We start from the raw sequence: 27305 nt of genomic DNA, 5'->3' as shown, positions 1-27305 counted from the left end.
TCTAACAGATCAAAATATACCCTAAATCTAGCCTATGGCCTTGTTTTAGTCTCCAGCCTGATCACACTCTTTCCTTTTTTTTTTTCTTTTTTCAACTAAACTTTTTGCAATTCCTTTTTAAGAATCTTTTTAAATTTTCATCCTTACCGACATATTCCATCCCTTCACCGTGACTTTCCTTAAAATTTTGGGAGGTACTTTTTTCTAAGAGATGAGAATACACCCAAAATCAAGTGTGTGGCTCTGTTCAATTCACAAGTCATATATATATATGTTATATTTTATATATATATATATATATATATATATATATATATATATATATATATATTCATTCTTCATTTTTAATTTCTTTATTTTGTACCCCTTTCTTCTCCCGCCAGATCTTTTCTGATTTGGTTGGCATATATTTTTCTGGGGTTGTTGCCACCCTTTTAGTATTTTGTTGTCTCATTCATCTATTCTTATTTGGATAAAATGACAAGGTGGGAAAAACTCTCCACAATAAAAAGAACAAGAGGCACTACCGACTGCTAGGGACCTAATCAATACAGACATTATTAATATGTCAGAACTAGAGTTCAGAATGACGATTATCAAGGTGCTAGCCAGGTTCGAAAAAAGCGTGGAAGATATTAGAGAATCCCTTTCTGGAGAAATAAAAGAACTAAAATCTAACCAAGTTGAAATTAAAAAAAAGCTATTAATGAGGTGCAATAAAAAACAGAGGCCTTTGGGGTGGCTGGGTGGCTCAGTCGTTAGGTGTCTGCTTTTAGCTTGGGTCATAATCCTGGGGTCCTGGGCTCGAGGACTCCCACATCAGACTCCCTGCTCAGAGGGAGGCCTGCTTCTTCCTTTGCCTTATCCCCTACTTGCATTCCCTCTCTCACTGTCTGTCAAATAAATAAACAAAAATGTCTTTAAAAAAAAAAAAAAGGCTCTTACTTCTGGGATAAATGAGGCAGAAGACAGAATTAGTGATATAGAAGACCAAATGATGGAGAATAAAGAAGCTGAAAAAAGAGAGACAAACAACTACTCAACCACAAGGGAAGAATTCAAGAAATAACTGATACTGTAAGACGAAACTGTATTAGAGTAATTGGGATCCCACAAGAAAAAAGAGAGGAGAAGAAGGTATACTGGAACAAATTATAGTAGAAAATTCCCCCTAACACAGCAAAGGGAACAAGCATCCAAATCCAGGAGGCACAGAGAATACTCCTTAAAATCAATAAAAACAGGTCCACGTCCCATCATCTATGAGTAAAACTTAAAGTCTCAGTGACAAAGAGAAAATCCTGAAAGCAGCTCAGGACAAGAGGTTTGTAACATATAATGGTAGAAGTATTAGATTGGCAGCAGACCTATCCACAGAGACCTGGCAGGCCAGAAAGGGCTAGCATGATATAGTCAGACCACTAAATGAGAAAAACATGCAGCCAAGAATACTATAACCAGCTAGGCTGTCACTGAAAATAGAAGGAGAGATAAAAAGCTCCCAAGACAAACAAAAATTAAATAAGTTTGCAAACACCAAGCTAGCCCTACAGGAAATATTCAAAGGTGTCCTCTAAGCAAAGAGAGAGCCTAAAAGTAACATAGAACAGAAGGGAACAGAGACAATATACAGTAACAGTCACCTTACAGGCCATGCAATGGCACTAAATTCGTATCTTTCAATAATAAAAAATGTAAATTAATGTAAATGGGCTAAAGGTCCCAATCAAAAGACACAGGGTCTCAGAATGGTTAAAAAAAAATTAAGACCCACTGATATGCTGTCTACAAGAAACTCATTTTAAATCCAAAAACACTTCCATATTTAAAGTGAGGGGGTGGAGAACAATTTACCATGCTAAAAAGAAAGCTGGAGTGGCAATCCTCATATCAGATAAATTGGGTTTTAAGCCAAAGACTATATTAAGAAATGAGGAAGGACACTTCCATCCTCATACTTAAAGGGTCTGTCCAACAAGAAGATCTAAAAATTTTAAATATCTATGCCCTGAACATGGGAGCAGCCAATCATATAAACCAATTAATAACAAAATCAAAGAAACAGATCAACAATAATAAAATAATAGTGGAGACTTTAACACCCCTCTCACTGCAACAGACAGATTGTCTAAGCAAAAGATCAACAAGGAAATAAAGGCTTTAAATGACACACTGGACCAGAGGGACATCACACATATATTCTGAACATTCCATCCCAGAGCAACAGAATATACATTCTTCTCTACTGCACATGGAACATTTTCCAGAACAGATCACATCCTGGGTCACAAATCAGGTCTCAACTGGTACCAAAATCTTGGGATCATTCCCTGCGTATTTTCAGACCACAATGCTCTGAAACTAGAACTCAATCACAAGCGGCAAGTTGGAAAGGGGAACTCAAATAAATGGAGGCTAAGGAGCATCCTACTAAAGAGTGAATGGGTCAACTAGGAAATCAAAGAAGAATTTTAAAAATTCAAGGAAACAAATGAAAATGAAAACGCAACTGTTCAAAATCTTTGGGACACAGCAAAGGCGGTACTAGAGGAAAGTATATACCAATACAAGCCTTTCTCAAGAAACAAGAAAGGTCTCAAGTATACAACCTAACCCTACACCTAACGGAGCTAGAGAAAGAAGAGTAAAGAAAGCTTAAACCCAGCAGGAGAAGAGAAATTACAACAAAGATCAGAGGAGAAATCAATGAAATAGAAACCAAAAGAACAGTGTAAGAAATCAATGAAAGTAGGAGCTGGTTCTTTGAAAGAATTAATAAGATTGAAACCCCCCTGGCCAGACTTATCAAAAAGAAGAGAAAGGATTCAAATTAATAAAATCATGAATGAAAGAGCAGAGATCACAACCAACACCACAGAAATGCAAACAAGTATAAGAACATATTATGAACAACTATATGCCAGCAAATTTGACAATCTGGAAGAATTGGATGCATTCCTAGAGGCATATAAACTACCAAAACTGAACCAGGAAGAAATAGAGAACCTGAACAGACCCATAACCAGCAAGGAAATTGAAGCAAGGATTGAAGGAAACCACAGTTGGTGGCATCACCAATTCCAGACTTCAAGCTCTATTACAAAGCTGTAATCATCAAGACAGTATGGTACTGGCACAAAAACAGACACAAAGATCAATGGAAGAGAATAGAGAGCCCAGAAATGGACCCTCAACTCTATGGTCAACTGATCTTTGACAAAGCAGGAAAGAATGTCCAGTGGAAAAAAGACAGGCTCTTCAAGAAATAGTGTTGGGAAAATTGGACAGCCACATGCAGAAGAATGAAACTGGACTATTTCCTTACACCACACACAAAAATAGACTGAAAATGGATGAAAGACCTCAATGTGAGAAAGGAATCCATCAAAATCCTTAAGAAAAACACAGGCAGCAACCTCTTCAACCTTAGCTGCAGCCACTTCTTCCTAGAAACATCGCCAAAGGCAAGGGAAGCATGGGCAAAAATGAACTATTGGGACTTCATCAAGATAAAAAGCTTCTGCACAGCAAAGGAAACAGTCAACAAAACCAAAGACAATCCGCAGAATGGGAGAAGATATTTGCAAATGACATACCAAATAAAGGGCTAGTATCCAAAATCTGTAACGAACATATCCAACTCAACACCCAAAGACCAAAAAACCCAATCAAGAAATGGGTAGAAGACATGAACAGACATTTCAGCAAAGAAGACAGCCAAATGGCCAACAGACACATGAAAAAGTGCTCAACATCACTCGGCATCAGGGAAATACAAATCAAAACCACAGTGAGCTACCACCTCACATCGGTCAGAATGGCCAAAATGAAAAAGTCAGGAAATGACAAGTGTTGGTGAGGATTCGGAGAAAGGGGAACCCTCTTACACTGTTGGTAGGAATGCAAGCTGGTGCAACCACTCTGGAGAACAATATGGATGTTCCTCAGAAAGTTGAAAATATAGGTACCCTATGACCCAGCAATCGCACTACTGGGTATTTACCCTAAGGATACAAACGTAGTGATCCGAAGGGGCACATGCACCCGAATGTTTATAGCAGCAATGTCCACAATAGCCAAACTATGGAAAGAGCCTAGATGTCCATCAACAGATGAATGGATAATGAAGATGTGGAGTGTGTATACATACACACACACACACACACACACACACACCACAGAGGAATACTATGCAGCCATCAAAAGAAACCAAATCTTGCATTTTTCAACAATGTGGATGGAACTAGGTATTGCGCTGAGCAAAGTAAGTCAATCAGAGAAAGACAATTATCATACGATCTCTCTGATATAAGGAATGTGAGAGGCAGGGTGGGAGCTGTGAGGGTAGGGAAGGAAAAAGTGAAACAAGATGGGATTGGGCCGGAGACAAACCATAAAAAAGATTCTTAATCTCATGAAACAAACTGAGGGTTGCTGGGGGGTGTGGGGGTAGGGATAGTGTGACTGGGTTATGGACACTGGGGAGGGTATGTGCTATGGTGAGTGCTATGAAATGTGTAAGCCTGATGATCCACAGACCTGTACCCCTGAGGCAAATACTACATTATATGTTAATTAAAAGAAAAAGAAAAAAAGCAATGAAGGGAAAGGCTGTGTCATACTCAGGGGCCATGTGAGAAGAACACAAACTCTACACGTTGACCAAAAAGCTATGTTTCTTCATGTGGAACAATCAAAGAGTGCAGGATGCATCCCACTGGCAAGATTCTCCGAGACACCTAGTCACCAGACCCTGTTATTCTTCTAAGCTCCAGGTGTGGGGACGTCTGGGGACCAGGCTTTGCTGGCCTGGGAAGGGTAAAGGTGCTGGGCTCAGAGCACAGAGTACTGTGCTCTGGGGCACAGAGTATGGCTAAAAGTGGTTCCTGCCCAATCCAGACCAGGGTGTGCAGAACTGCCCCAGTCCGGCCTGTGAGCAGACGGGCTAGGGGAGCAACAGCGAGCAGGTCTTCCAGAAGCTGTGCCCATCCTTCAGTCAGACATCTCCAGCCAAGACTGCAGCTACCCTGATAAAGACCAGCGCCCACCAGTTCACGTGTTAAAAGTCATTACCAAAACCAAGAGAGCAGGGATGAAAACAGGAAGTAGTTAAGTTCTAAAGCATAAGTAGAACAATGTACATCTTATTTTAACTTCTGGTTTTGCCGTCTGTAATTTCACAGAATGTACAATTTGCAGCAATCTTTTTTTTAACACTTGCATTTTTGCCTTATTAAGAAAAAATACATATTAAGGGAAAAATGATAGTTTTTGTTGTTTGTAATGCACATCAAGTACATGTTTACAACCAGCATTACTGTGAATGCTCCAAACTGATTCTCTCTTTCCTGATGGGTCTGAGTAGCTTGCCCAAGTTCATGATTACATGCAAAGAGAGGAGAAAACCATATTGTTCTTTCTCTGACTTTAAAAAAGGAGCTTCAGAAGCTTCTGAAACTCAAAGAAATGGGTTTCACAAAACCTGGCTAACAAATTAAGAAACTAGACAGAACTGCAGATATTTAAGGATTTTAGGTGAGTTTCAAAAGGGAACAACCCTTGATGTGTTAAAAGAACACTCAGTACAATGTTTCAGAGACTGTTTCATAGTCAAGAACTCTGAGCCGGCTATGCATTTTCACACAAGCCAGACCACTGGATGCGTGAGTGAAAACACTCTGTGAGCGCCTCCGTCTGCGCCACTGTCTGAGGGCTTAGGATGCAGACCAGGCCATTCTCTCCCCGGCTGTTGCATCGAGGCAGTAAATGCTGAGAGGCGGCAAGGCCCTCGGAGGGGTGTAGACAAAAAGCCATGTGCAAAGGGACTCTAACAAAGGGCTGTGTGTGCCACAGCCACCTCCGGGGTCCCGAACAAATCCCACTGGGGCTGGAAGCCCGCAGTCCACGGGCCCCACGGACCCAGAGTCCTCCGGAACATGCAGGAGAAAGTACATTCTCAGACATCTGAGGCCTCCAGAGCTGCGAAGTCAGAACGCCACAATGGGGTCCCCCCAAGGAGAGAGACCATGGCCATCCTCCAGAGCCAGGAGAGGAAAACAGAACCGCAGAAACGGAGAAGGAAGCCCGAGACCATGAACTCCACCCACTCGCCCCCCCACCCGCGGCGCACGAGCAAGAATGTGGCTCCAGCGCTGGCTAAGGACTCTGACCCACAGAATTGTGCTCATTTTGAGAAATCTTAAAAATGTACAGTATTCAACTCGTCAAAATGAAAACATTAAAGAACGAAGTGGTAGGGGTGCCTGGATGGCTCAGTCGGTTAAGCGTCTGCCTTCAGCTCAGGTCATGATCCCAGGCTCCTGGGACTGAGCCCTGCAACAGGCTCCTGCTCAGCCGAGAGTCTGCTTCTCCCTCTCTAGCTTCCCCCCTGCTTGGGTTCCCTCTCTTATTGTCTCTGTCAAATAAATAAATGAAATCTTCAAAAAGAAAAAAAAAATAAAATGGTAATGGAGGAAAATAAAGTAAAAATATTAAGAACCCTGGAAGAAAATGTTTGCTGACGTGATCCAAACAGGAAACATGTATAAAGATTTAAGACTATTTTCTAAGTTGGGGTGCTTGGGTGGCTTGGTGGGTTAAAGCCTCTGCCTTCGGCTCAGGTCATGATCCCAGGGTCCTGGGATCGAGCCCTGCTCAGCAGAGAGCCCGCTTCCCTTTCTCTCTCTCTCTCTGCCTACTTGTGATCTCTGTCAAATAAATAAATAAAATCTTAAAAAAAAAAAAAGACTATTTTGTAAGTCAATTAAGAAAAGCAAAACAAAACAGTATTGTGACAGAAAGCCTGGCATAAGTGGGCACTTCACACAAAAACTGGAACTGAAAAAGCTACAAGCTGTGTGACTCCCTTGAACAACGCAGGGGTTAGGGACACTGACGCTCACAGCTGAAAATGCGCATACAACTTCTGAACCGCCCCCAAACTTACAGTATCCTGCCGACCAGAAGCCTTACCCACAACATGCCGTTGATTAACACATGTTCTGTGTGTTATGTGTATGATAAATTGTATTGTTACAATACAGTAAGCTGGGGGGAAAATGTCAGGAAAATACCTTTTTGGTGCCAGTCTGTACTTACTGAAAAAAATCCACATATAAGTGAACCCAGAGATCAGGCCCATGTTGTTCATGGGCATTCGGGGAAGGCCAAAACTATACACACAAAACTATACATACACAAACTATACTATACACACAGCGCAAAGACGGGTGGTGGTCAGGGACCGGGGGAGGGAGGGATGAACAGGTGGGCAGGGAACTTTCAGGGCAGCAAATGTGGTCCACAGGATACTGTCATGATGGACACATGCACTATCCAGACATCAAGGCCTGAACCACACAACACAAGGCGTGACCTCTAACATCAACAACAGGCTGCAGATAATCACCTGTCACTACTACAGTGAACCACACGGACCTAAGACGTTCACAACGGGAGGAACAGAGACAAGGAGGGGTTGACGGCACCTCTCTACTGACCACTCTCGACTTAATTTTCCTATAAACTTACACTGCTCTCAAAAATCGTCTACCCAGCAAACGTGGTGGCTTGGCTGGTTAAACAACTGCCTTCAGCTCAGGCCATGAACCTGGAGTTCCAGGATCGAGTCCCACATCGGAAGTGGGGGAGGGGGGGGGTCCCTGCACAGCAGGGATTCTGCTTCCCTCTCTGACCTCCCCCCTTCTCATGCTCTCTCAAATAAATAAATAAGATCTTTATTTAAAAAAAAAATAAGTCTACACATTAAAAGTGATAAGGGAAATTTGTGTTCTGAGGTGGCCAACCAATCCAGCAACAGACCCTAGTCCCAGCCCCAGGGCCATTCCGGGTCCCCACCCCCTGCCCCACCGGTCACAGCCATAACAGTGCCACAGATATGGAAGTAAAAGTGTATAAATTACCCCCTTTTTTGTGTTTGGGGGCTCAGACCTTGGCAGATTACTCTCCTCTGAGCCCACCAGTATTACGTAAATCTCTGATCTCCAAGGTCTCCGAGTGCTACCTGGTTCTTTGGCCAATATCCAGTCCAGGCCCCACAACATTTGGTTCCCTGACTGGGAAACCCAACCGCACTGGCCCATTGCTGCCACTGGTGTGAGAGCAACGGTGGGGCAGTGACAAAAACGAGGGGACACAACGGAGAAGGTGTGCCCTTCGAAAACTTGGCAGTCTCCCACCTGGTTGCCTCGGACAGGCCCTGCTCTGTTTCCACCAGACTCAAGGAGACTTGGCAGGGGACGACCTGGTCCCGACGTCAGATTCCCCTAAGGCCTGGGGTCCCAGCACCCAGTCAGGCCCATCCGACAGGGTGAAGGGGAGACTGATCACCTCCCAGAGACCTCTCAGAGGGGCAGGTCCCTCAGGTCAGACACCTCTCAGAAGGGGGATCAGAAAGGAACTTCCGAAAGGAATTCCACAGGTCAGGGCCTCCCAAGAGGGGAGGAACTGTAATAACTGGTGCGAATGGGTGAGTAAATGTGCGGTTTGACCTGGTTTGTCAGGCGGACTGATTATGTGGCTCCATGGTCTTGAGACTACAGAGTCCGAATAGGCCCCAACCTGTTTCGTGGTGACCTCATAGGATCTATGATGAGCCCTTCGGGGCACTAGTCCGGGGTTTATAAGGACTTAGTATGGCTAAGAGGCACCCAAGACTCCTCCAGGAGGGCACACATGTGGGCATCTGACTGGTCTCTCCTCTGGAGGGACACCCACCCTTTGACTGTCTCTGTGCCACCGCACACGGGGACATCACTATGGCATCAGGGCAGAGTAAACCTATGGTTCTAGACTGTATGATCAACATTTCACGAAGGGGTTTTCATCCCGGCAAAGTAAAAATATAATGTGAGTTAGAAAGGCACAGCTTTAATGTCAGATGGCCTTCAGAAGGGACACTGGATGTCCTAATGGTTCACTGGGTGTGGCAAGTTGTAAGAGGAGAGCCAGGACACCCTGACCAGTTTCCGTACATGGACTCCCAGCTAGGAACTGCCCAGACCCTACCCCCTGTGTGCGATCTGCTTGCAACAAGCAGGGATAGGCCAGAGTTTTAAATCATGTCACCCAAAAGCCCCAAAAGGACCAACAGAAGAAGCCCCAGCCTCCAAAGATCCTAGCTGGAGATCTCATGGATAAACCAATCCTGCCCCCTCTGTATGCACCCCCAAGGCCATCTACACCTGATCCCATACAGTTCCAGGCACTCCACCACCATCAGTCTCCCTAGTGTCCTAGGCCCAGAGGATCCACTTTTCTAGGACCAGTAGTCAGGTGCACCCCAGGCCAAGCACAAGCACCCTCCAAATGCTGGTACGAGAGATGTGGGAACCCGAGAGGCACAGTAAAGACAGAACAGTCCAACCTGGCCTGTTCCATGATATATTATCAACCTTTCTCCACCAACGACCACCTCTCTGGTACTAGCAATTACCACACGAGAGAAGAAGAATAGAGACTCTCCCCTGGCCAGGCCCAACCAAGCAGCCTGCCGGAGTTGAGGCTCGCCTTCTCTTTGAGATGGGCTGAAGACAACTCACCTGGACTAGCTCCAAATCAGGCCCCTACATAAAAAAAGAAAAGATAGTGCTCTGGGTACTCACCCAGACTGCTGGGCCCTGGCAATGGCCAGTCGCATATCTGTCAAAGAAAGGACTCCATGGCAGGATGGCCACTGTGCGTCAGGGCACTAACAGCCACAGTCCTACTTATTAAGGAGGAAGGCAAGCATACCCTAGGGCAAGAATTTAACGTCAAGGTCCCTCATGAAGTTGCACCCTCATGAAGACACAGGGGCACCGCTTCCTTTACAAATCTCGGCTACCACAATACCAAGGGCTCCTCTGCAAAAAACCACGGGTCACCCTTGAAATAGTAAGGACATCAAACCCAGCAACCTTTCACCCCATAGAAGAGGTGGAACCAGACCACGACGGCTCTGAGGTAACCGATGAAGCCTACACAAGCCATCCAGATCAGGGATCAAACATAAAGAATCCAGAGCTCACGCTGTTCAGCAGCAACAGCAGCAGTTACCTAGAAGAGGGTGCGGAAAGCGCGTTACGCAGTGACCATGACAACTGAAGATGTGGGGCTCGATCCCAGGACCCTAAGATCATGACCTGAGCCGAAGGCAGATGCTTAACCCACTGAGCCACCCAAGTGCCCCAAGTTTAAGTTATTTTTCATGTAGAAAAAAAAAGAAGACAAAGTGAACCCTAAGCTTGTATCTTAAAGCAAGAAACAAGTCAAAGATATTGAGGGAGAAAAAGGGGAAGAATGAAGATAGAGCTATGGAGAACAAGATGGCAAAGGAGTAGATCTAAATTTTGTCTGGTCCCAGGAATTCAGCTGGATAGTTGTCAAACCATACTGAATACTTACAAACTTAACAGGAGATTGAAGAAAAGAATAGTAGCAATTCTATAAACAGAAAAGTGACCCACTTTCTAGAAGGTAGGATGTGCAGAGACGTGAATCTGAGGCAGTATACGGGAAGATAGACCGCAGTGGGGAGGGGCCGGCTCCCGGCAGAACAGTGGAGCACAAAATCGGAACTTTTAGGCATCTGCTCTACTGAGGGACATCACTCCAGTGGCTAAGTTGGGGGTGGAACCGTGGCTGGGACAGTGTGGTCTCAGGACCTTCAGGGTCACAGAGAGACTGGGGGGTACTAAGTGTGGTGAACTCCCAGGTATCAGAGCAGGGAAACCATCTGAAAAGTCAGAGCTGAGGAGTGGGCTCTCAGCGAGCTAAGGGTTACCCTAAACCATGATCCACAGCACATTCTAGCCGCTACTCTTCAAGCAGGGACCCAACAAGTGGCAGATGCAGGGTGACCCTACCCCTTCCTCTGCCAGGAGGAGCAGTGCAGGGGCATGCTGCAGGAATCTGCTGGGATTGGAGACTCCAAATGGGGTCATGTGCCAGAGACAGAAATGCTCGGTCACTGGCTGGGTAAGCATGGAGTGCGGCCGGAAACCAGGAGGACAGGAGTAATGGACTGCTTTCCTCTGCAGGTGCAATAAGGATGGGGGTCCCCCCCAGGCTCAAGCTCTCCACTCCTCCAGGGAGGGAGACTGGGAGGCTGCCATTTTCATTCTTGTCCTCCAAAGCTGTTTGGAAAGCACTCACGGAACAAAAGTTATGAAGAGCAACCCAAGCAGATGACTTAATTTGGCCCCTGGCAATGGCAGTGCAGTTCCATCTCAGGCAAAGACATTTGAGAATCACTGCAATAGGCCTCTCCTGCAGAAGATCAGCAAGAACATCCAGCCAAAACCAAGTTCCCAATCAATGAGAACTGCAAAACTCCAGCGCTCGGGGAACACACCACACAGAATCCATGCCTTCTTTCCTCATGGTTCCTCAGTCCTTCAAAGTTAATTTTTAAAATTTTCTTTATTTCTCTGTTTCTTTTTTTTTTTTTTTAAAGATTTTATTTATTTGACACAGAGAGAGATCACAAGTAGGCAGAGAGGTAGGCACAGAGGGAGAGAGAGAGAGGGAAACAGGCTCCCTGCTGAGCAGAGAGCCCGATGCGGGACTTGATCCCAGGACCCTGAGATCATGACCTGAGCTGAAGGCAGCAGCTTAATCCACTAAGCCATCCAGGCACCCTCTCTGTTTCTATTTTTAAAATTTTTTCTTGTTTCTTATTTTAACCAGTATCTTATCAATTCCTTATTAAAAATCTTTCTCAATTTTCTTTTTTACAGTGATATTCTACCCCTTAACTGTACTTAGACTTTTGTTTTTTGATATATACATAAGGTTTTCTTTTTTTAGAGGCTCCCTGCTGAGCAGATAGCCTGACGTGGGGCTCGATACCAGGACCCTGAGACCATGACCTAAGCCGAAGGCAGAGGCTTAACCCACTGAGCCACCGGGGTGCCCGGATACAGTTTCTTCTAACAGACCAAAATATACGATAAATCTAATGAATGGCTTTATTCTAGTCTCCTGCCAGTTCACAATCCTCTCTTTTTTAAAATGTTTTTTCTTCTTAACCAACTTATCAATTCATTTTCAAAAATCTTTTTAAATTTTCATTTTTACAGTCATATTCCATCCCTTCATTATATTTATCCTTATTTTTGTATATATGTTAAGTTTTCCTTTCTTTAAAATTTTGGGAGGCAGTTTCTTCTAGCAGACCAAAATATACCCAAACTCTAGTGTTTGGCTGTATTCTATTCACCAGCCTGATCATATTGTTTTTATTTTTCTCCCCCTCTCCACCCTGACCCCAGTTTTGGATCATTTCTGATTTGTTTAGTGTATTTGTTACCCTTGTAGCATTTTGTTCTCTTGTTCATCTATACTTCCCTGGACAAAATGACAAAATGGAAAAACTCACCTCAAAACAAAACAAAACAAAAACAAAAAACAAAAACAAACCAAGAGCCAATACTGACTGCCAGTGAGTCAATCAACACGGACATTAGTAAGATGTTGGAACTAGAGTGCAGAATGATGATTACAAAGATACTAGCTGGGCTTGAAAAAAGCACAGAAGACACGAGAGAATCCCTTTCTGGAAAAATAAAATATAACCAAGTCAAAATCAAAAAGCTATTAATGAGATGCAATAAAAAATGGAGGCTTCAGCTGCTAGGATAAAAAAGGCAGAAGAGAGAATTAGTGATATAGAAGACCAAATGATGGAGAATAAGGAAGCTGAGAAAAAGAGAGATAAACTACTACTGGATCAGGAGGGGAGAATTCGAGAGATAAGTGATACCATAAAACAAAATAATATTAGAACAATTAGGATCCCAGAAGAAGAAAGAGAGGGACAGAAGGTATATTGGAGTCAATTATAGCAGAGAACTTCCCTAACTGGCAGAAGGAAACAGGCATCAAAATCCAGGAGGCACAGAGAATCCCTCTCAAAATCAATAAAAATAGGTCAACACCCTGTCATCTAATACTAAAACTTAAAAGTCTCAGAGACAAGAAAATATCCTTAAGGCAGCTTGGGACAATAGGTCTGTAACATACAATATTACAGCAGAAATATTACATTGGCAGCAGACCTAGCCACAGAGACCTGGCAGGCCAGAAAGGACTGGCATGACAGCACTAAACGAAAAAAATGTGCAGCCAAGAATATTATATCCAGATAGGCTGTCATTGAAAATAGAAGAGATAAAAAGTTTCCAGGACAACCAAAACTAAAAGAATTTGCAAACACTAAACCAGCCCTACAGGAAATATTGAAAGGAGTCCTCTAAGCAAAGAGAGAGCCTAAAATTAATAGACCAGAAAGGAACAGAGAAAATATACAGTAACAGTCACCTTACGGGCAATACAATGGTACTAAATCCCTATCTTTCAATAGTTACCTTGAATTTGGGCTAAATGTCCCAACCAAAAGACATAGGTTATCAGAATGGATAAAAAAAAAATGATACCTACTGATATGCTGTCTGCAAGAGACTCATTTTAGACCCAAAGACACCTCCAGATTCAGAGTGAGGGGGTGGAAAACAATTTACCATGCTAATGGACATCAAAAGAAAGCTAGGGTGGCAATCCTTATATCAGACAAATTTGATTTTAAACTAAAGACTATAATAAGAGAGGAGGAAGGACATTATATCATACTTAAATTAAAGGCCTGTCCAACAAGAAGATCTAACAATTTAAAATATCTATGCCCCTAACATATATAAGCCAATTAATTAATAACAAAATCAAAGAAACACATTGACAATAATAAAACAAGAGTAAGGGACTTTAACACCCCCCTCACTGAAACGGACATATTATCTAAGGAAAGATCAACAAGGAAATAAAGGCTTTAAATGACACACTGGACCCAAGGGACATCACACATATATGCAGAACATTCCATCCCAAAGCAACAGAATACACATTCTTCTCTAGTGCACATGGAACATTCTCCAGAATGGATCACATCCTGGGTCACAAATCAGGTCTCAACTGGTACCAAAAGCTTGGGATCATTCCCTGCATATTTTCAGACCACAATGCTTTGAAACTAGAACTCAAACACAAGAGGAAAGTTTGAAAGAACTCAAATATATGGAGGCTAAAAAGAGCATCACAATAAAGAATGAATGGGTCAACCAGGAAATCAAAGAATTTAAAAAATTCAAGGAAACAAATGAAAATGAAAACACAACTGCTCAAAATCTTTGGAATGCAGAAAAGGTGGTCCTGAGAGGAAAGTACATAGTAATACAAGTCTTTCTCAAGAAACATGAAAGGTCTCAAGTACACAACCTAAGTTACTACACTTAAAGGAGCTGAAAAAAGAACAGCAAAGAGAGCCTAAACCCAGCAGAAGGGAAATTATAGTATAGACAAGAGCAGAAATCAATGAAATAGAAACCAAAAGAATAGTAGAACAGATCAACAAAACGAGAAGCTGGTTCTTTCAAAGAATTAGTAAGATTGATAAACCCCTGGCCAGACTTATCAAAAAGAAAAGAGAAAGCACCCAAATTATTAAAATCATGAGTGAAACAGGAGAGATCACAACCAACACTGAAAAAAATACAAACAATTATAAGGAAATATTATGAGCAACTATATACCAGCAAATGAAACAATCTGAAAGAAATGGATGCTTTCCTAGAGACGGAGAAACTACCAAAACTTAACTAGGAAAAAGTAGAAAATCTGAACAGACCCATGACTGTAAGAAAATTAAAGCATTCATCAAAAATCTCCCAACAAATGAGAGCCCAGGGCCAGATGGCTTCCCAGAGGAAGTTTACCAAGCATTTAAAGAAGAAATAACACCTATTCTCCTGAAACTGTTCTGAAAAACAGAAATGGAAGGAAAACTTCCAAACCAATTTTATGAGGCCAGCATTACCTTGATCCCAAAACAAAACAAAGACCCCATCAAAAAAGAGAATTACAGACCAACATCCCTGATAAACATGGATGCAAAAATTCTCACCAAAATACTAGCCAATAGGATCCAACAGTACATTAAAAGGATTATTCACCACAACCAAGTGGGATTTATTCCTGGGCTGCAAGGTTGGTTCAACATCTGCAAATCAATCAGTGTGATACAATACTTTAATAAAAGAAAGAACAAGAACTACATGAAACTCTCAACAGATCCAGAAAAAGCATTTGTCAAAGTACAGCATCCTTTCTTGACCAAAACTCTTCAAAGTGTAGGGATAGAGGGTACATACCTCAGTATCATCAAAGCCATCTATGAAAAACCCACAGCAAATATCATTCTCAATGGCTTTCCCCTAAGGTCAGGAACACGGCAGAGCTGTCCACTATCACCGCTGCTATTCAACATAGTACTAGATGTTCTAGCCTCAGCAATCAGACAATAAAAAGAAATTAAAGCCATCCGAATTGGCAAAGAAGTCAAACTCTCACTCTCTGCAGATCATGTGATACTACTTTATGTGGAAAACCCAAAAGACTCCACCCCAAACTCCGAGAACTCATACAAGAATTCAGTAAAGTGTCAGGCTATAAAATCGATGCACAGAAATCAGCTACAATTCTATACACCAACACCAAGACAGAAGAAAGAGAAATGAAGGAGTCGATCCCATTCACAATTGCACCCAAAACCATAAGATCCCTAGGAAGAAACCTAACCAAAGAGGCAAAGAATCGGTACTCAGAAAACTATAGAATACACATGAAAGAAACTGAGGAAGACATAAAGAAATGGAAAAACGTTCCATGCTCATGGATTGGAATAAAAAATATTGTGAAAATGCTTATGCTACGTAAAGCAATCCACACATTTAACGCAATCCCCATCAAAATACCATCCATTTTCTTCAAAGAAATGGAAAAAATAATCCTAAAATTCGTATGGAAGAAGGAAAGGCCCTGAATAGCCAGAGGAATGTTGAAAAAGAAAACCAAAGCTGGTAGCATCACAATTCTGGGCTTCAAGCTCTATTACAAAGTTGTAATCATCAAGACAGTAATGTCCTTGCATAAAAACAGATACATAGATCAATGGAACAAAATAGAGAGCCCAGAAATGGACCCTCAACTCTATGGTCAATTAATCTTTGACAAAGCAGGAAAGAATGTTCAATGGAAAAAAGACAGTCTCTTCAACAAATGGTGTTGGGAAAATTGGACAGCCATATGTGGAAGAATGAAACTGGACCATTTCCTTACACCACACATAAAAATAGACTCAAAATGGATGAAAGATCTCAATGTGAGACAGGAATCCATCAGAATCCTTGAGGAAAACACAGGCAGCAACCTCTTCGATCTCAACTGCAGCAACTTCTTCCTAGAAACATTGCCAAAGGCAAGGAAAGCATGGGCAAAAATGAACTATTGGGACTTCATTAAAATCAAAAGCTTTTGCACAGCAAAGGAAACAGTCAGCAGAACCAAAAGACAACTGACAAAATGGTAGAAAATATTCACAAATGACATATCAGATAAAGGGCTAGTATCCAAAAATCCCTAAAGAACTTATCCAAATCAACACCCAAACAACAAATAATCCAATCAAGATGGGCAGAAGACATGAACAGACATTCCAGCAAAGAAAACATCCAAATGGCCAACAGACACATGAAAAAGTGCTCAACATCACTCGCCATCAGGGAAACACAAATCAAAACCACAATGAGATACCACCTCACACCAGTCAGAATGGCTAAAATGAACAAGTCAGGAAACGACAGGTGTTGGCGAGGACACGGAGAAAGGGGAACCCTCTTACATTGTTGGTGGGAATGCAAGCTGGTGCAGTCACTTTAGAAAACAGTATGGAGGTTTCTCAGAAAGTTGAAAATAAAGCTACTCTACGATCCAGCAATCACACTACTGTGTATTTACCCCAAAGATACAAATGTAGTGATCCGAAGGGGCATGTGCACCTGATGTTTATAGCAGCAATGTCCACAATAGCCAATCTGTGGAAAGAACCTAGAAGCCCATCGACAGATGAATGGATAAAGCAAATGTGGTATATATCTACAATGGAGTATTATGCAGCCATCAAAAAGAGAAATCTCGCCACCTGCAATGATAGGGATGGAACTAGAGGGTATTATGCTGAGCAAAATACATCAATTAGAGAAAGACAATTATCACATGATCTCATTGATACAAGGAATTTGAGAAACAAGACATAAGATCATAGGGAAACGGAGGGAAAGATGAAACAAGACGAAACCAGAGAGGGAGATAAGCCGTAAGAGACTCTTAATCTCAGGAAACAAACTCACAGTTGCTGGAGTGAAGGGAGGTGGGAGGGATGGGGTGGCTGGGGATGGACACTGGGGAGGGTATGTGTTCTGGTGAGCGCTGTGAATTGTCTAAGACTGATGAATCACAGACCTGTACCCCTGAAACAATACACTGTATATTAACTTTTTTAAAAGATTTTATTTATTTATTTGACAGACAGAGATCACAAGTAGGCAGAGAGGCAGGCAGAGAGAGAGAGGAGATGCAGGCTCCCTGCGGAGTAGAGAGCCCAATGTGGGGCTTGATCCCAGGACCCTGGGAACATGACCTGAGCTGAAGACAGAGGCTTTAACCCACTGAGCCACCCAGGCACCCCATTGTATATTAAATTTTAAAAAATTTTTAAAAAAGGAACCATCAGTCACTGGGTTACTGGGTAAGAATACAACTTTCACAGAGACTCTGGATGTGTGGGTACATATACACACATACCATGTGTATTCTATATATACATCCACTCAGATCTCCTATGAGAGATTATATAATCCCTTTTGCACTGGCCAAAAAAAATCTGTCAGGAAAGTCAATGTGAATAAAAAAATGTGATTAAGATAAAAGCCACAGACAAAACAAAAGCTTCCAAACATGTGAATATACACTTAAACTCACTTGTGGTTCAGAACAAACCCAAGTCCTTTCTGCCCATGGCCACCGCCAAGTAAGCATCGTTGAAGTGGCCCCTCCCACTGTGGTCATGTCTAAGTTACAGTCTCTCAAAGAGCCTGAACGGCTGCAGAAGATCTTCATCGGAGGTCTGAGCCTTGAAACAACCGATGAGAGTCTGAGGAGCCATTCTGAGCACTGGGGACTGTGTGGTGATGACAGACCCCAACACTAAGCACTCGAGAGGCTCTGGGTTTGTCGCATACTCCCCTGTGGAGAAGGTGGAGGCAGCCATGAACGCAAGGCCGCCCAAGCTGGACGGGAGAGTTGTGGAACCGAAGAGGGCTGGCTCAAGAGAAGATTCTCCAAGACCTGGTGCCCACTTAACTGGGAAAATGATTTTTGTCGGTGGCGTTAAAGAAGACACTGAAGATCATCATCTAAGACATTATTTTGAACAGTATGGGAAAAGCGAAGTGATGGAGATCATGACTGACCGAGCCTGTGGCAAAAAAGAGGGGTTTTGCTTTTGTAACAGTTGATGACCAGGACTCTGTAGACAAGACTGTCATTCAAAAATACCACACTGTGAACAGCCACAACTGGGGAGTAAGGAAAGGCCTATGTAAGCAAGAGATGGCTACTGCTTCATCCAGCCAAAGAGGTCCAAGTAGTTCTGGAAACTCTGCTGCTGGATATGGAAGTGGTTTTGTTGGGAATGACAGCTTCGGTTGTGGAGGGAACTTCAGTGATTGAGGTGGCTCTGGTGGCAGTCGAAGTGGTGGTAAACAGGGTGGCAGTGCGGATGGCTAGAATGGATTTGGTAATGATGGAAGCGACCTTGGAGGTGGTGGAAGCTATAATGATTGAGGCAATTACAACAATCAATCCTCAAATTCTGGACCCATGAAAGGAAGAAATTTGGGAGGCAGAAGCTCTGGCACCAAGATGGACGCCAATACTTTGCCAAATCATGAAAACAAGGTGGCTATGGTGGTTCCAGTAGCAGCAGTAGCTACAGCAGTGGCAGATTTTTGTTTGTTTTTCTTTTAAGATTTTATTGACTTATCTGAGAGAGATCACAAGTAGGCAGAAAGAGAGGGGGAAGCAGGCTCCCTGCTGACCAGAGAGCCTGATGTGGGGCTCGATCCCAGGACCCTGAGATCAAGACCTGAGCTGAAGGCAGAGGTTTAACACACTAAGCCACCCAGGTGCCCCAGAAGAAGGTTTTAATTACTGCCAGTAAACGAAGCTTAGCAGAAGAGGAGAGCCAGAGAAACAAGGAAGCTACAGATTACAACTGATTTCCTGAACTCAGCCAAGCACAGTGGTGGCAGGGCCGAGCTGCTACAAAGAAGACATGTTAGAGGATACTCACGTATATGGGGCAAACAACTCCAGGACTGTATTTGTGACTAACTGTATAACGGGTTACTTTAGTTTCTGTTCTTTGGAAAGTGTAAAGCATTCCAATAAAGGATTTTAATATAATTTTTTTTTTTTTTTTGCATCCATGCTGCTAAATATAATAGTTTGATCATGACCCTGAATAAATGTATTTTTTCTTAAATGTGCTGTGTAAAGTCAGTCTACACTGAAGCCGTCCTGGTACACTATCCCAACAGTGTGAAGTTCAAATTCCTTCAGGGTGATGCCAGGTTCCATTCGAAATTTATTTGCAACCTGCTTGGGCCCAGAAGCCACTGTCTCCCCAAACCTTGGTGCAGTTGAACTGACAATGTGTTGTGACCTGGAGTTCACATTAAAAGGGTCACCCAAGCAAAGTCCAGGAGTTTGTTTGGTTATCAATATGATTGTTGGCACATCCTAAGCAATATATCTAAATTGAATAATGGTATCAGATAAAATCATAGATGGATTAAACCTTGTATAACACCCATTTTCATGTGTAATCAATAAATGACTTAATATTCTCTTGAGTGGGGGGGGGGGTGTTGAAAAGAACAAACCCAACCCCACCAACCCAGTATGGGCCTACAATCAGCTAGAACACCCCAGGCCGTGTTCCTTCTCTGCCTGTTGTCTCACTAACAAGCCGGGGCCCCTTGACTGCCCCGCCCACCCCAGCCTTGCATTTCCTGCCACTCAGGGAGCCTCTGAAGTGCTTTTTCCACATTGGGACAAAATTATGTGATTCACAGTTTTGGAGAAATGCTTAGCGTGGAAAATATACTTGAGCCCGTGGAGGAAAGGAGCACAGAAAAGAAGTTTCTATAATGGTCCACAGATGAAAAGAATGAGCTATTTTAACGGCAGCATGGAGGAGCCGAAGGGGAAGGGACAGAAGCCACTTAGAACACAACAACAGGAACATGCAAATGTAACACAGGATGCAGACAGGAGAATGAATCCCATTGTTCGGGACAGAGTGACAGGCTAGACAATGGAACAGAGAGAGGACGGGGAAGGACAGCAGAAAGCATAGGTGGGGGGGCTGCAAATAATTCCTTTTGAATCTACTGGGTCTATTAAGGTGACTTGAGACACCCTCCCCGGAAGCCCCGGCATCTGGTTCACGTGGGAGAACAGACAGAGCAGGTGGCTCAGAGGATGTGAAGGTGCAAAAGTCAGCGGGGACATGACAACACAAGAAGAGGGCAGAGGAAGCAGTCACAAAGAGGAGAAACTCGTCAGAGATGCCAACAGACGGCCTCTGCAGATAGGAAAGGTGGCAAGTGGTCCAACACAAGGACTGACTCCCAGCTTAACCTTTACCGGGTCAGGTTCCAGAGGGACAGGGGCAGACCCGGAAGTGCTGTTTGGGATACAACGTGAGTGGGAAATCAGCAATCTGTCCCAGAGGTGCCACCGCCCAGTCTGAGATGCAAACCAGACAGATGATCAGAGAGAACTAGTTGGCAAGACTCACTGGAGGGTGGAAAGACCATACCTCCAGAGCTCCCTCATCCTCCCCTTGACTTGAGCAATAAAAACGATGCATTTATAGGGCAATGTTTTAGTTACCAGAGAAATTACATGCACTGGGTGCTCCCTGGACAGTATGCCTTGCCTCCAGGAGACACAAGTGAGATACCAATGGCCACGGTTCGGGGATGGCCACTCAGGAAGCCTGTTCAGCATTACAACAACCCGGCCTAAGAAATCACAAGACACGCGAGAAAACAAAACTGTTTTTTGGCAGGTCAGTGTAAGTCAAGTACCGAACGGTATTTGTCACTTTTTGCAACGAATGTCAACTGAACTCTGGTTTCAAGGGCTCTGAAGGATGGCGCTGTCCACACAGATGAACGTGACAGACGTGCTTAGCGTCCCGCTACTACTCCACGTTTTGTCCGCCCACACCTTTTTTGTTTTTATGTCCCCATTCCCACTTTAAAGTCTGAACTACTCACCTCCTAAGGCCTACTGTAAGTGCAAGTGGGGAATACACACAGACACAGAAATACTCACCAAAGATTTACTCATTTTCTGCTGATCTTGGAAAAACAGGAAGGACAGTGAAAGTGGAGGCAGACCTGGGGAAAGAAAGGACAAGCAACGAAACTAAGTGAGATCTGCACTGCCGAGGGGGGGGGGGGGAAGTACTCTCCTGGAAAGTTCCATGAAAGAAACTGCGACACTGTCCCTTTAAATCTTCAGAAATGACCAAAAGAAATGAAAGCGCACCCACCTGTCTGTAACTCCCACCTGATTGGTATGTTATTTCTTAACTGACAAACCTGAATCCTATTGAAATCATCCTCCATCATTAAAAGTAACATAAAACAAAATCTGTTACACTCATCTCACTACACCTTTTAACTACTTAAGAACAGAACGGGGATGCTCTGAGGAAAGAGATGCGCTCAGGCATGGCTGTCTTCAAATCATTTGTACAAACTGCAAAAGGGTCTTTTATTAAGAAACTGATTTTGACTTAAATGTAACAGGACAGAACCCAGGTCCAGGAGGCGAGTCCTGCGAGCAAGCCCACCCCCCAGACCCCGTCAACGTGGACAAGCCCCTTCCCTTCTCAGGCCCAGTCTTCTCCTGTCAACTCCTTCTCGCACACTGGTCCTGCCCTACACTGAGGGATGCCCCAGGGCACAACCCAGCGGGGTCAGAACACGCTCCTGCGCGCTTACAGACCCGTCTACAACTGGACAGAGAACCGGGGGAACAAGGGTGTCGGGGTGGAGGGGAGAGGGGAACTCCCTGCGCCCCCAGGAACGTGAGTCTCACGAGTCCCCAGTCCCGGAGGAGCACCCATCCCTCCAGGTCCAGCCGCCCGCAAGACCCACAAACGCACGACCTACCCCGTCGGGACACGCCAAGCTGCCCCGAGGCTCCGGAGGACTCCGGGGCGGGGGTGGCTCCTCCTCCGCCCGCAGGGGCTGCCGTTCCCGGTGAGCCGGCTCTGGGCCTACGGGACAAACTCACTTCGGGCCGACGACCCTCCCGGGCCCCGATTCGGAAGCAGACGGGCCGGGACGGGGCCTCGCCGCCCTGCGCCCTTGCCGCCGCCACCGTCCGGCCCCTCCGGCCCAGCCCGCGGGCTCCGGGGCTCGCGCTCGGGGGTCCCCGCTCGAGCCTCCGCGAGGACCCGCGCCCGCACAGCCCCACGCTCGCTGGGTGCCGGCCCGGCTGGACGGGGTGCAGCCCCTCAGACACTGGGACGCTCGCCTGCCGGAGGCCGAAGCCTGGGAACCACAGCGAGCGGTGACCTAAACTCGGACAGGAAGCGAGAGCAGCGCGGCGACACTACGCGTGCGCGAACACGCACACAGGCCGAGCTGCACATGCGCAGGACGCCGGCGGCGGTGCGCCTGTTGGAGCCCACTCGGGAGCCCCTCAAATACCCGACCTCTGTTTCCCGTGAGTTCAAGCGCCCACAAGTTAGGGGACGTCTCGAAAAAGCCACACTTAAAAAGAAAAAAGGCAAGGGGAGGGGAGGGAAAGGTAGGGAAGGGAAAAGGAAGGGAGAGGGAAGCAAAAGGGAAAGGAAGGAAAGGAGAAATAAAGGGAAAAACTGAAAAGAAAAAGACAATCCCGCCTTATCTAGGATGAGAGTAGCGGTAGAGGGAACGTGGCTGCCTGCTGAGGGAGAAGCTGAGAGAATGGGAGTAGCTCCTGAGACAGGCGCCCCGGAGTTGCCCGCGGGACTCTTCCTGAGTCCCTGCTCCTATTTCTTTCTAGTTTTCTCCGTGTTTCCCCTTCACAAAGCAGCTCCTCCTTGTCTGTCACTCAGTCTTAGTTATTTGACACAGACAGAGAGAGATCCCAAGTAGGCAGAGAGGCAGGTGGAGGGTGGGGGTAAGCAGGCTCCCTGCTGAGCAGAGAGCCCCATGCGGGGCTCGATCCCAGGACCCTGAGATCATGACCTGAGCCGAGGCAGCTGCTTCACTGACCGAGCCACATCACACCCCTGATCCCCACCACTCTCCTACTTTTCCATCTCCAGGCACTGGACTTCTTCCATCACTCCTGCTTCTCAGGACAAGCCCGCTGCTCCTCTGCTGTGTGGCTGAACTTCGCTGTTGCTGCCTTTTGACCTCCCCTCAGCAGCCACCTATAGCCCTGGATGCTTTCCGGTTCCAGAAGCTTGGCTGCTCTGACTCTTCTGTGCTCTGGGAGCCACACGTGCTTCTGCCATCAGCTCACACTTCCGAACCACCTCCCTGGATCCGTATTCCTTCTCAGCCTTCGGTGGGCTCTAGCCTCTCCCACTTTGTCAGCTGGTCCCTCTCTTTATCCTCCGTCTCTTAAGCCTCACCCCCTTCTCAGCAGCCTCGGCTCCCCCTTCTTTCAACTGGATCCGTCCTGATCTCTGTTTCTCTAGGTGTTCAGGCTGAAACCACCATGTTCTGCTCCAGTGTTCCCAAGCACTCCCAGTTCTCACCTGGCATCAGTCACCGGACTGTTTGCTTTCTTGCCTGTTGTTTACTGCTTTATTATGTGCATCCACCGTCCTGTTTCTTGTGCCTTTTCATTCAGGTCTTTCCTCATTTGAGTTCTTTCCTAATCTGCCTTTACCTGCCACCTTGCAGATACCTAAAGATTCTTAAATATACATTTTAAGTCCTAGGTGTCTCATGTGTTATATCTGTTTCCAAGCTGCCATACTGTTTCTCCTCTTTGTTTCCGTGTCTGCAGAATCTAGCCTCTGCTGTTCCCAGTCCATCAACTGTGTCCCAATTCTGAATGCCATCCCTCTCCTTGAGCTGCTGTAATCAGATGCTGATGTCAGTGTGGCTCTTCTGACCTTGGTGGTTTCACTTTCTGAAATTGCTCCAGGCTTAGGAGTTCATCTCATTTATCAGAACTGCACCCCAACCCCAACCCTAACACACACACACACACACACACACACACACACACACACAATTTTCCCTTTAGTTTCTCTTTACTCCATTGCTTCTTGTTCCTCTATAGAGTGCTGGGTTCATCTCCTACATATCTCACATCTCCCAAGATATTCCAAATACCCATGAGTACCCCATTTTTTCAATCCTTATTTGTTCAACTTCTCCAGCATCTTCTGTGATAGATCTGCCCCCAAACTGTTACCTTCCCTGACTACCTGAGTTTTGCCAATCTCCTACCGTAGCCAGTGTGTTGTATAAATAATTTTTCAGATACCTCTCCCTCCCTGCTCCCTGGGAGAGAACCTCTACATCTTTGGAATCTTGAGTGATAGGAGTGTTTGTTACTCACACTGGGCCAAACTTGAGTTTGTGCTAATGAGATGAGTCAGGATAGGGCCAGCCATACCAGGAACCCAACAGGGGTGGGGCTTTGAACCACTTGATATCAGCCCAATCTCTAGGGGAAGGAAGAGAGTTGGAGACTGTGTTCGATGTATGGCCAATGATGGAGTTAATCACACTTGCATAATGAAACCCCTATAAAAACTCTGGTCACCAAGCTCAGGTGAGCTTCATGACGGGTGATATGCATCTATGTGCCAAGACATCCATGGGATGCTTCCCGAGGACACTGAAGCTTGGTATTTGAGACAGCCCCAGTATTCTCTGGTGCTACCATCTCCCAAGATGGTTTCCTCCAATATTCAGGATTCCTGCCATTAACTCTTTCTTCTCCATGCCTCTCTTATTTGACAGCTTTAGCTCCTCCTATCTTACTGTGTTTCTCAGAAAGTTCTCCCAAGCCTCATTTCTTTCCAGTTGTTCTATTTCATCCCATTCTGTAGATTTTCCTTCTACCAAAGAAGGGTGCTCCCTTGCACCTGTGGGTCTGCTTGCCATGGATCATCGCCTAAAATGCATACTCTCACTGAGGCACGTTGCCATTGTTGTGAATTTCAGATTATCTAGGTCCCCTAGCTCTGTCTTCCTTCTTTCCCTTTTCCTGCCTCAATATCTTTGCCTTGTTTCTTGCTTTAAGACACAAGCTCAGGGTTCACTTTATCTTGGTTTTTTTTTTTTTCCTACATAAAATGTAACTTACACTTGGGGCGCTTGGGTGGCTCAGTGGGTTAAATGTCTGCCTTCGGCTTAGGTCATGATCTCAGGGTCCTGGGATCGAGACCGCCCGCATCCGCATCCGGTTCTCTGCACAGAGAGGAGCCTGCTTCCCCTGTCTCTTTCTGCCTGCCTCTCTGCCTACTTGTGATCTCTCTCTGTCAAATAAATAAATAAAATCTTAAAAAAAAAACCCACCCACATCCTCACTAAAAAAAAGCTTACACTTATTTTTCAACGGTAAGAAGTGTGGCTGAATAATCACAACCCCATTAAGAAAGAGTATCATTGGACAGTGAACAGTAAGACCAATTGAGATGACCACAAACACCACGAAGATGAAGACTTTTATCTTTATTATGTTTCCTCAAGAGACACATTGCAGTGTCTTTAATAACCTAAAATAACATAAAACAACTTACAAACGCGTCATCCAGGCAAGTAAAAGAAATACAACTGATTCCCACAATTTAATAATGAAGACTACATGTCAAATAAACATTTACAGTAATAACAACTTGAGGGAATCACCTACTTAGTTATAAGTGTAATTGATATATAGCTATATATAGTAAAAGCATAAAAACCTATCCTGAATATGTCAACAATATTTTATTTACAGGTGTATTCTCATCACAAATCTTTGTAGTTTCCTCAAGAGACACATTGCAGTGTCCTCTTTAATAACCTAAAATAACATAAAACAACTTACAAACGTGTCATCCAGGCAAGTAAAAGAATTACAACTGATTCCCACAATTTAATAATGAAGACTACATGTCAAATAAACATTTACAGTAATAACAACTTGAGGGAATCACCTACCTAGTTATAAGTGTAATTGATATATAGCTATAGTAAAAACACAAAAACCTATGCCGAATATGTCAACAATATTTTATCTACAGGTGTATTCTCATCACAAAACTTTGTAGGAACATGTTTTGAAAACTATGACTATTTCAGAACTTTTAAAAATAAATACATACATATAAAATATAAGAATAAATAAAATAGGTCTAAGGACAACATTTTCAAAATATACCAATGAAATTCATGGCATAATATTAGGCGATTATAATCCTTTGTCTCTCCTTTCATATTTTTGAATTAATCTCCTCCTTGTTTGTGTCCCAATGCATAAAAAAGAGGATCTCCAACTCCTACCTCAAGGGAGATTTGAATTAATCTGAAATATTTGGTAGCACCCCAAGAGAGGGTGGATCTTGAAAAAAAGCCTGGTTTCTTATTGTCCTTCTCTGGACTCCTGGAAGTACTCCCAGCTCCTCGGAGTACAATATGAAAATTCCCTTAAGCTAATTTTATAAGGTTTTGGATTCTTCTAGATTATCTGCACAAGAGATTCCTCTCTTCCTTCCTCATGCCTGTTGTTAGTGTCTAGATTGATTTCCTGCTGTAAATCTGCGTCTCCCAGGGCTCAAGGATCTGAAATTGAGAGAAAGAGAGGAAGTCAGATCACAAGGAGTCAACACTCCAGACATCTTGGTCAGTTCGAACCAGAATTTAGACTAATTCATAAATCCAACTTTATCTCTAATCCTTCATTCTAAACCCCAATTCATTTTCAATTATGACTCTTGGACTTTGGTGACCCTGACCCCCCAAATTTTTTCATGAGCCTAAGGTCACACCCGGTTATCTGCTTGATAGCCAGCACTCTAGGTGATTCTACTCAGGGAGTAAAGCAAACTTGAGGGTCGCCTGGGTGGCTCAGGCGGTTTAGCGTCTGCCTTCGGCTCAGGTAACCGGGAATGAGTTCCACATCAGGCTCCTTGCTCAAATGAGGAGCCTGCTTCTCCCTCTGCCTGCTACTCCCCTGCCTGTGTTCTCTCTCTGTCTCTGACAAATAAAATCTTTAAAAATAAAACAAAAACAAAACCACAACAACAAAACAAACAAATAAACTTGAGAGAATGTTGCTTTCGACCTGAAACTCACCTTGGTCCTTTTGTGCTACTTAAAGTCTGAACAAAGAAC

At 44.3% G+C, this 27305-nt stretch overlaps 1 protein-coding gene and 1 long non-coding RNA gene across 3 annotated transcripts in view; one reads left to right on the top strand and one right to left on the bottom strand.

The window, feature by feature from the left end:
* ZNF12 (zinc finger protein 12) overlaps positions 1-23265 on the bottom strand; it is a 34629-nt gene extending 11364 nt beyond the window's left edge. The window contains exons 1-2 of one of the 2 annotated variants that reach the window (XM_082714224.1): positions 22143-23265; positions 21298-21362 (exon numbers count right to left, since the gene is read on the bottom strand). In XM_082714224.1, the coding sequence (XP_082570350.1) occupies positions 21298-21312 (15 nt within the window). In that variant the 5' untranslated portion in view covers positions 21313-21362; positions 22143-23265. Of the gene's footprint in view, positions 1-21297; positions 21363-22142 lie in introns of those variants that run through there. The other variant, XM_082714225.1, reaches the window with a different exon arrangement.
* Positions 22629-27209, top strand: LOC309854762. Its single transcript, XR_014306414.1, has 3 exons — positions 22629-22701; positions 23288-25691; positions 25980-27209. It is a non-coding gene; the product is annotated as an uncharacterized lncRNA (long non-coding RNA).
* The last annotated feature ends 96 nt before the right edge of the window (positions 27210-27305 follow it).

Source organism: Mustela nivalis (genome assembly GCF_964662115.1).
Source record: "Mustela nivalis genome assembly, chromosome: 19".
Taxonomy (NCBI): domain Eukaryota; kingdom Metazoa; phylum Chordata; class Mammalia; order Carnivora; family Mustelidae; genus Mustela; species Mustela nivalis.
This window is presented reverse-complemented; position numbering and strand designations above follow the sequence as displayed.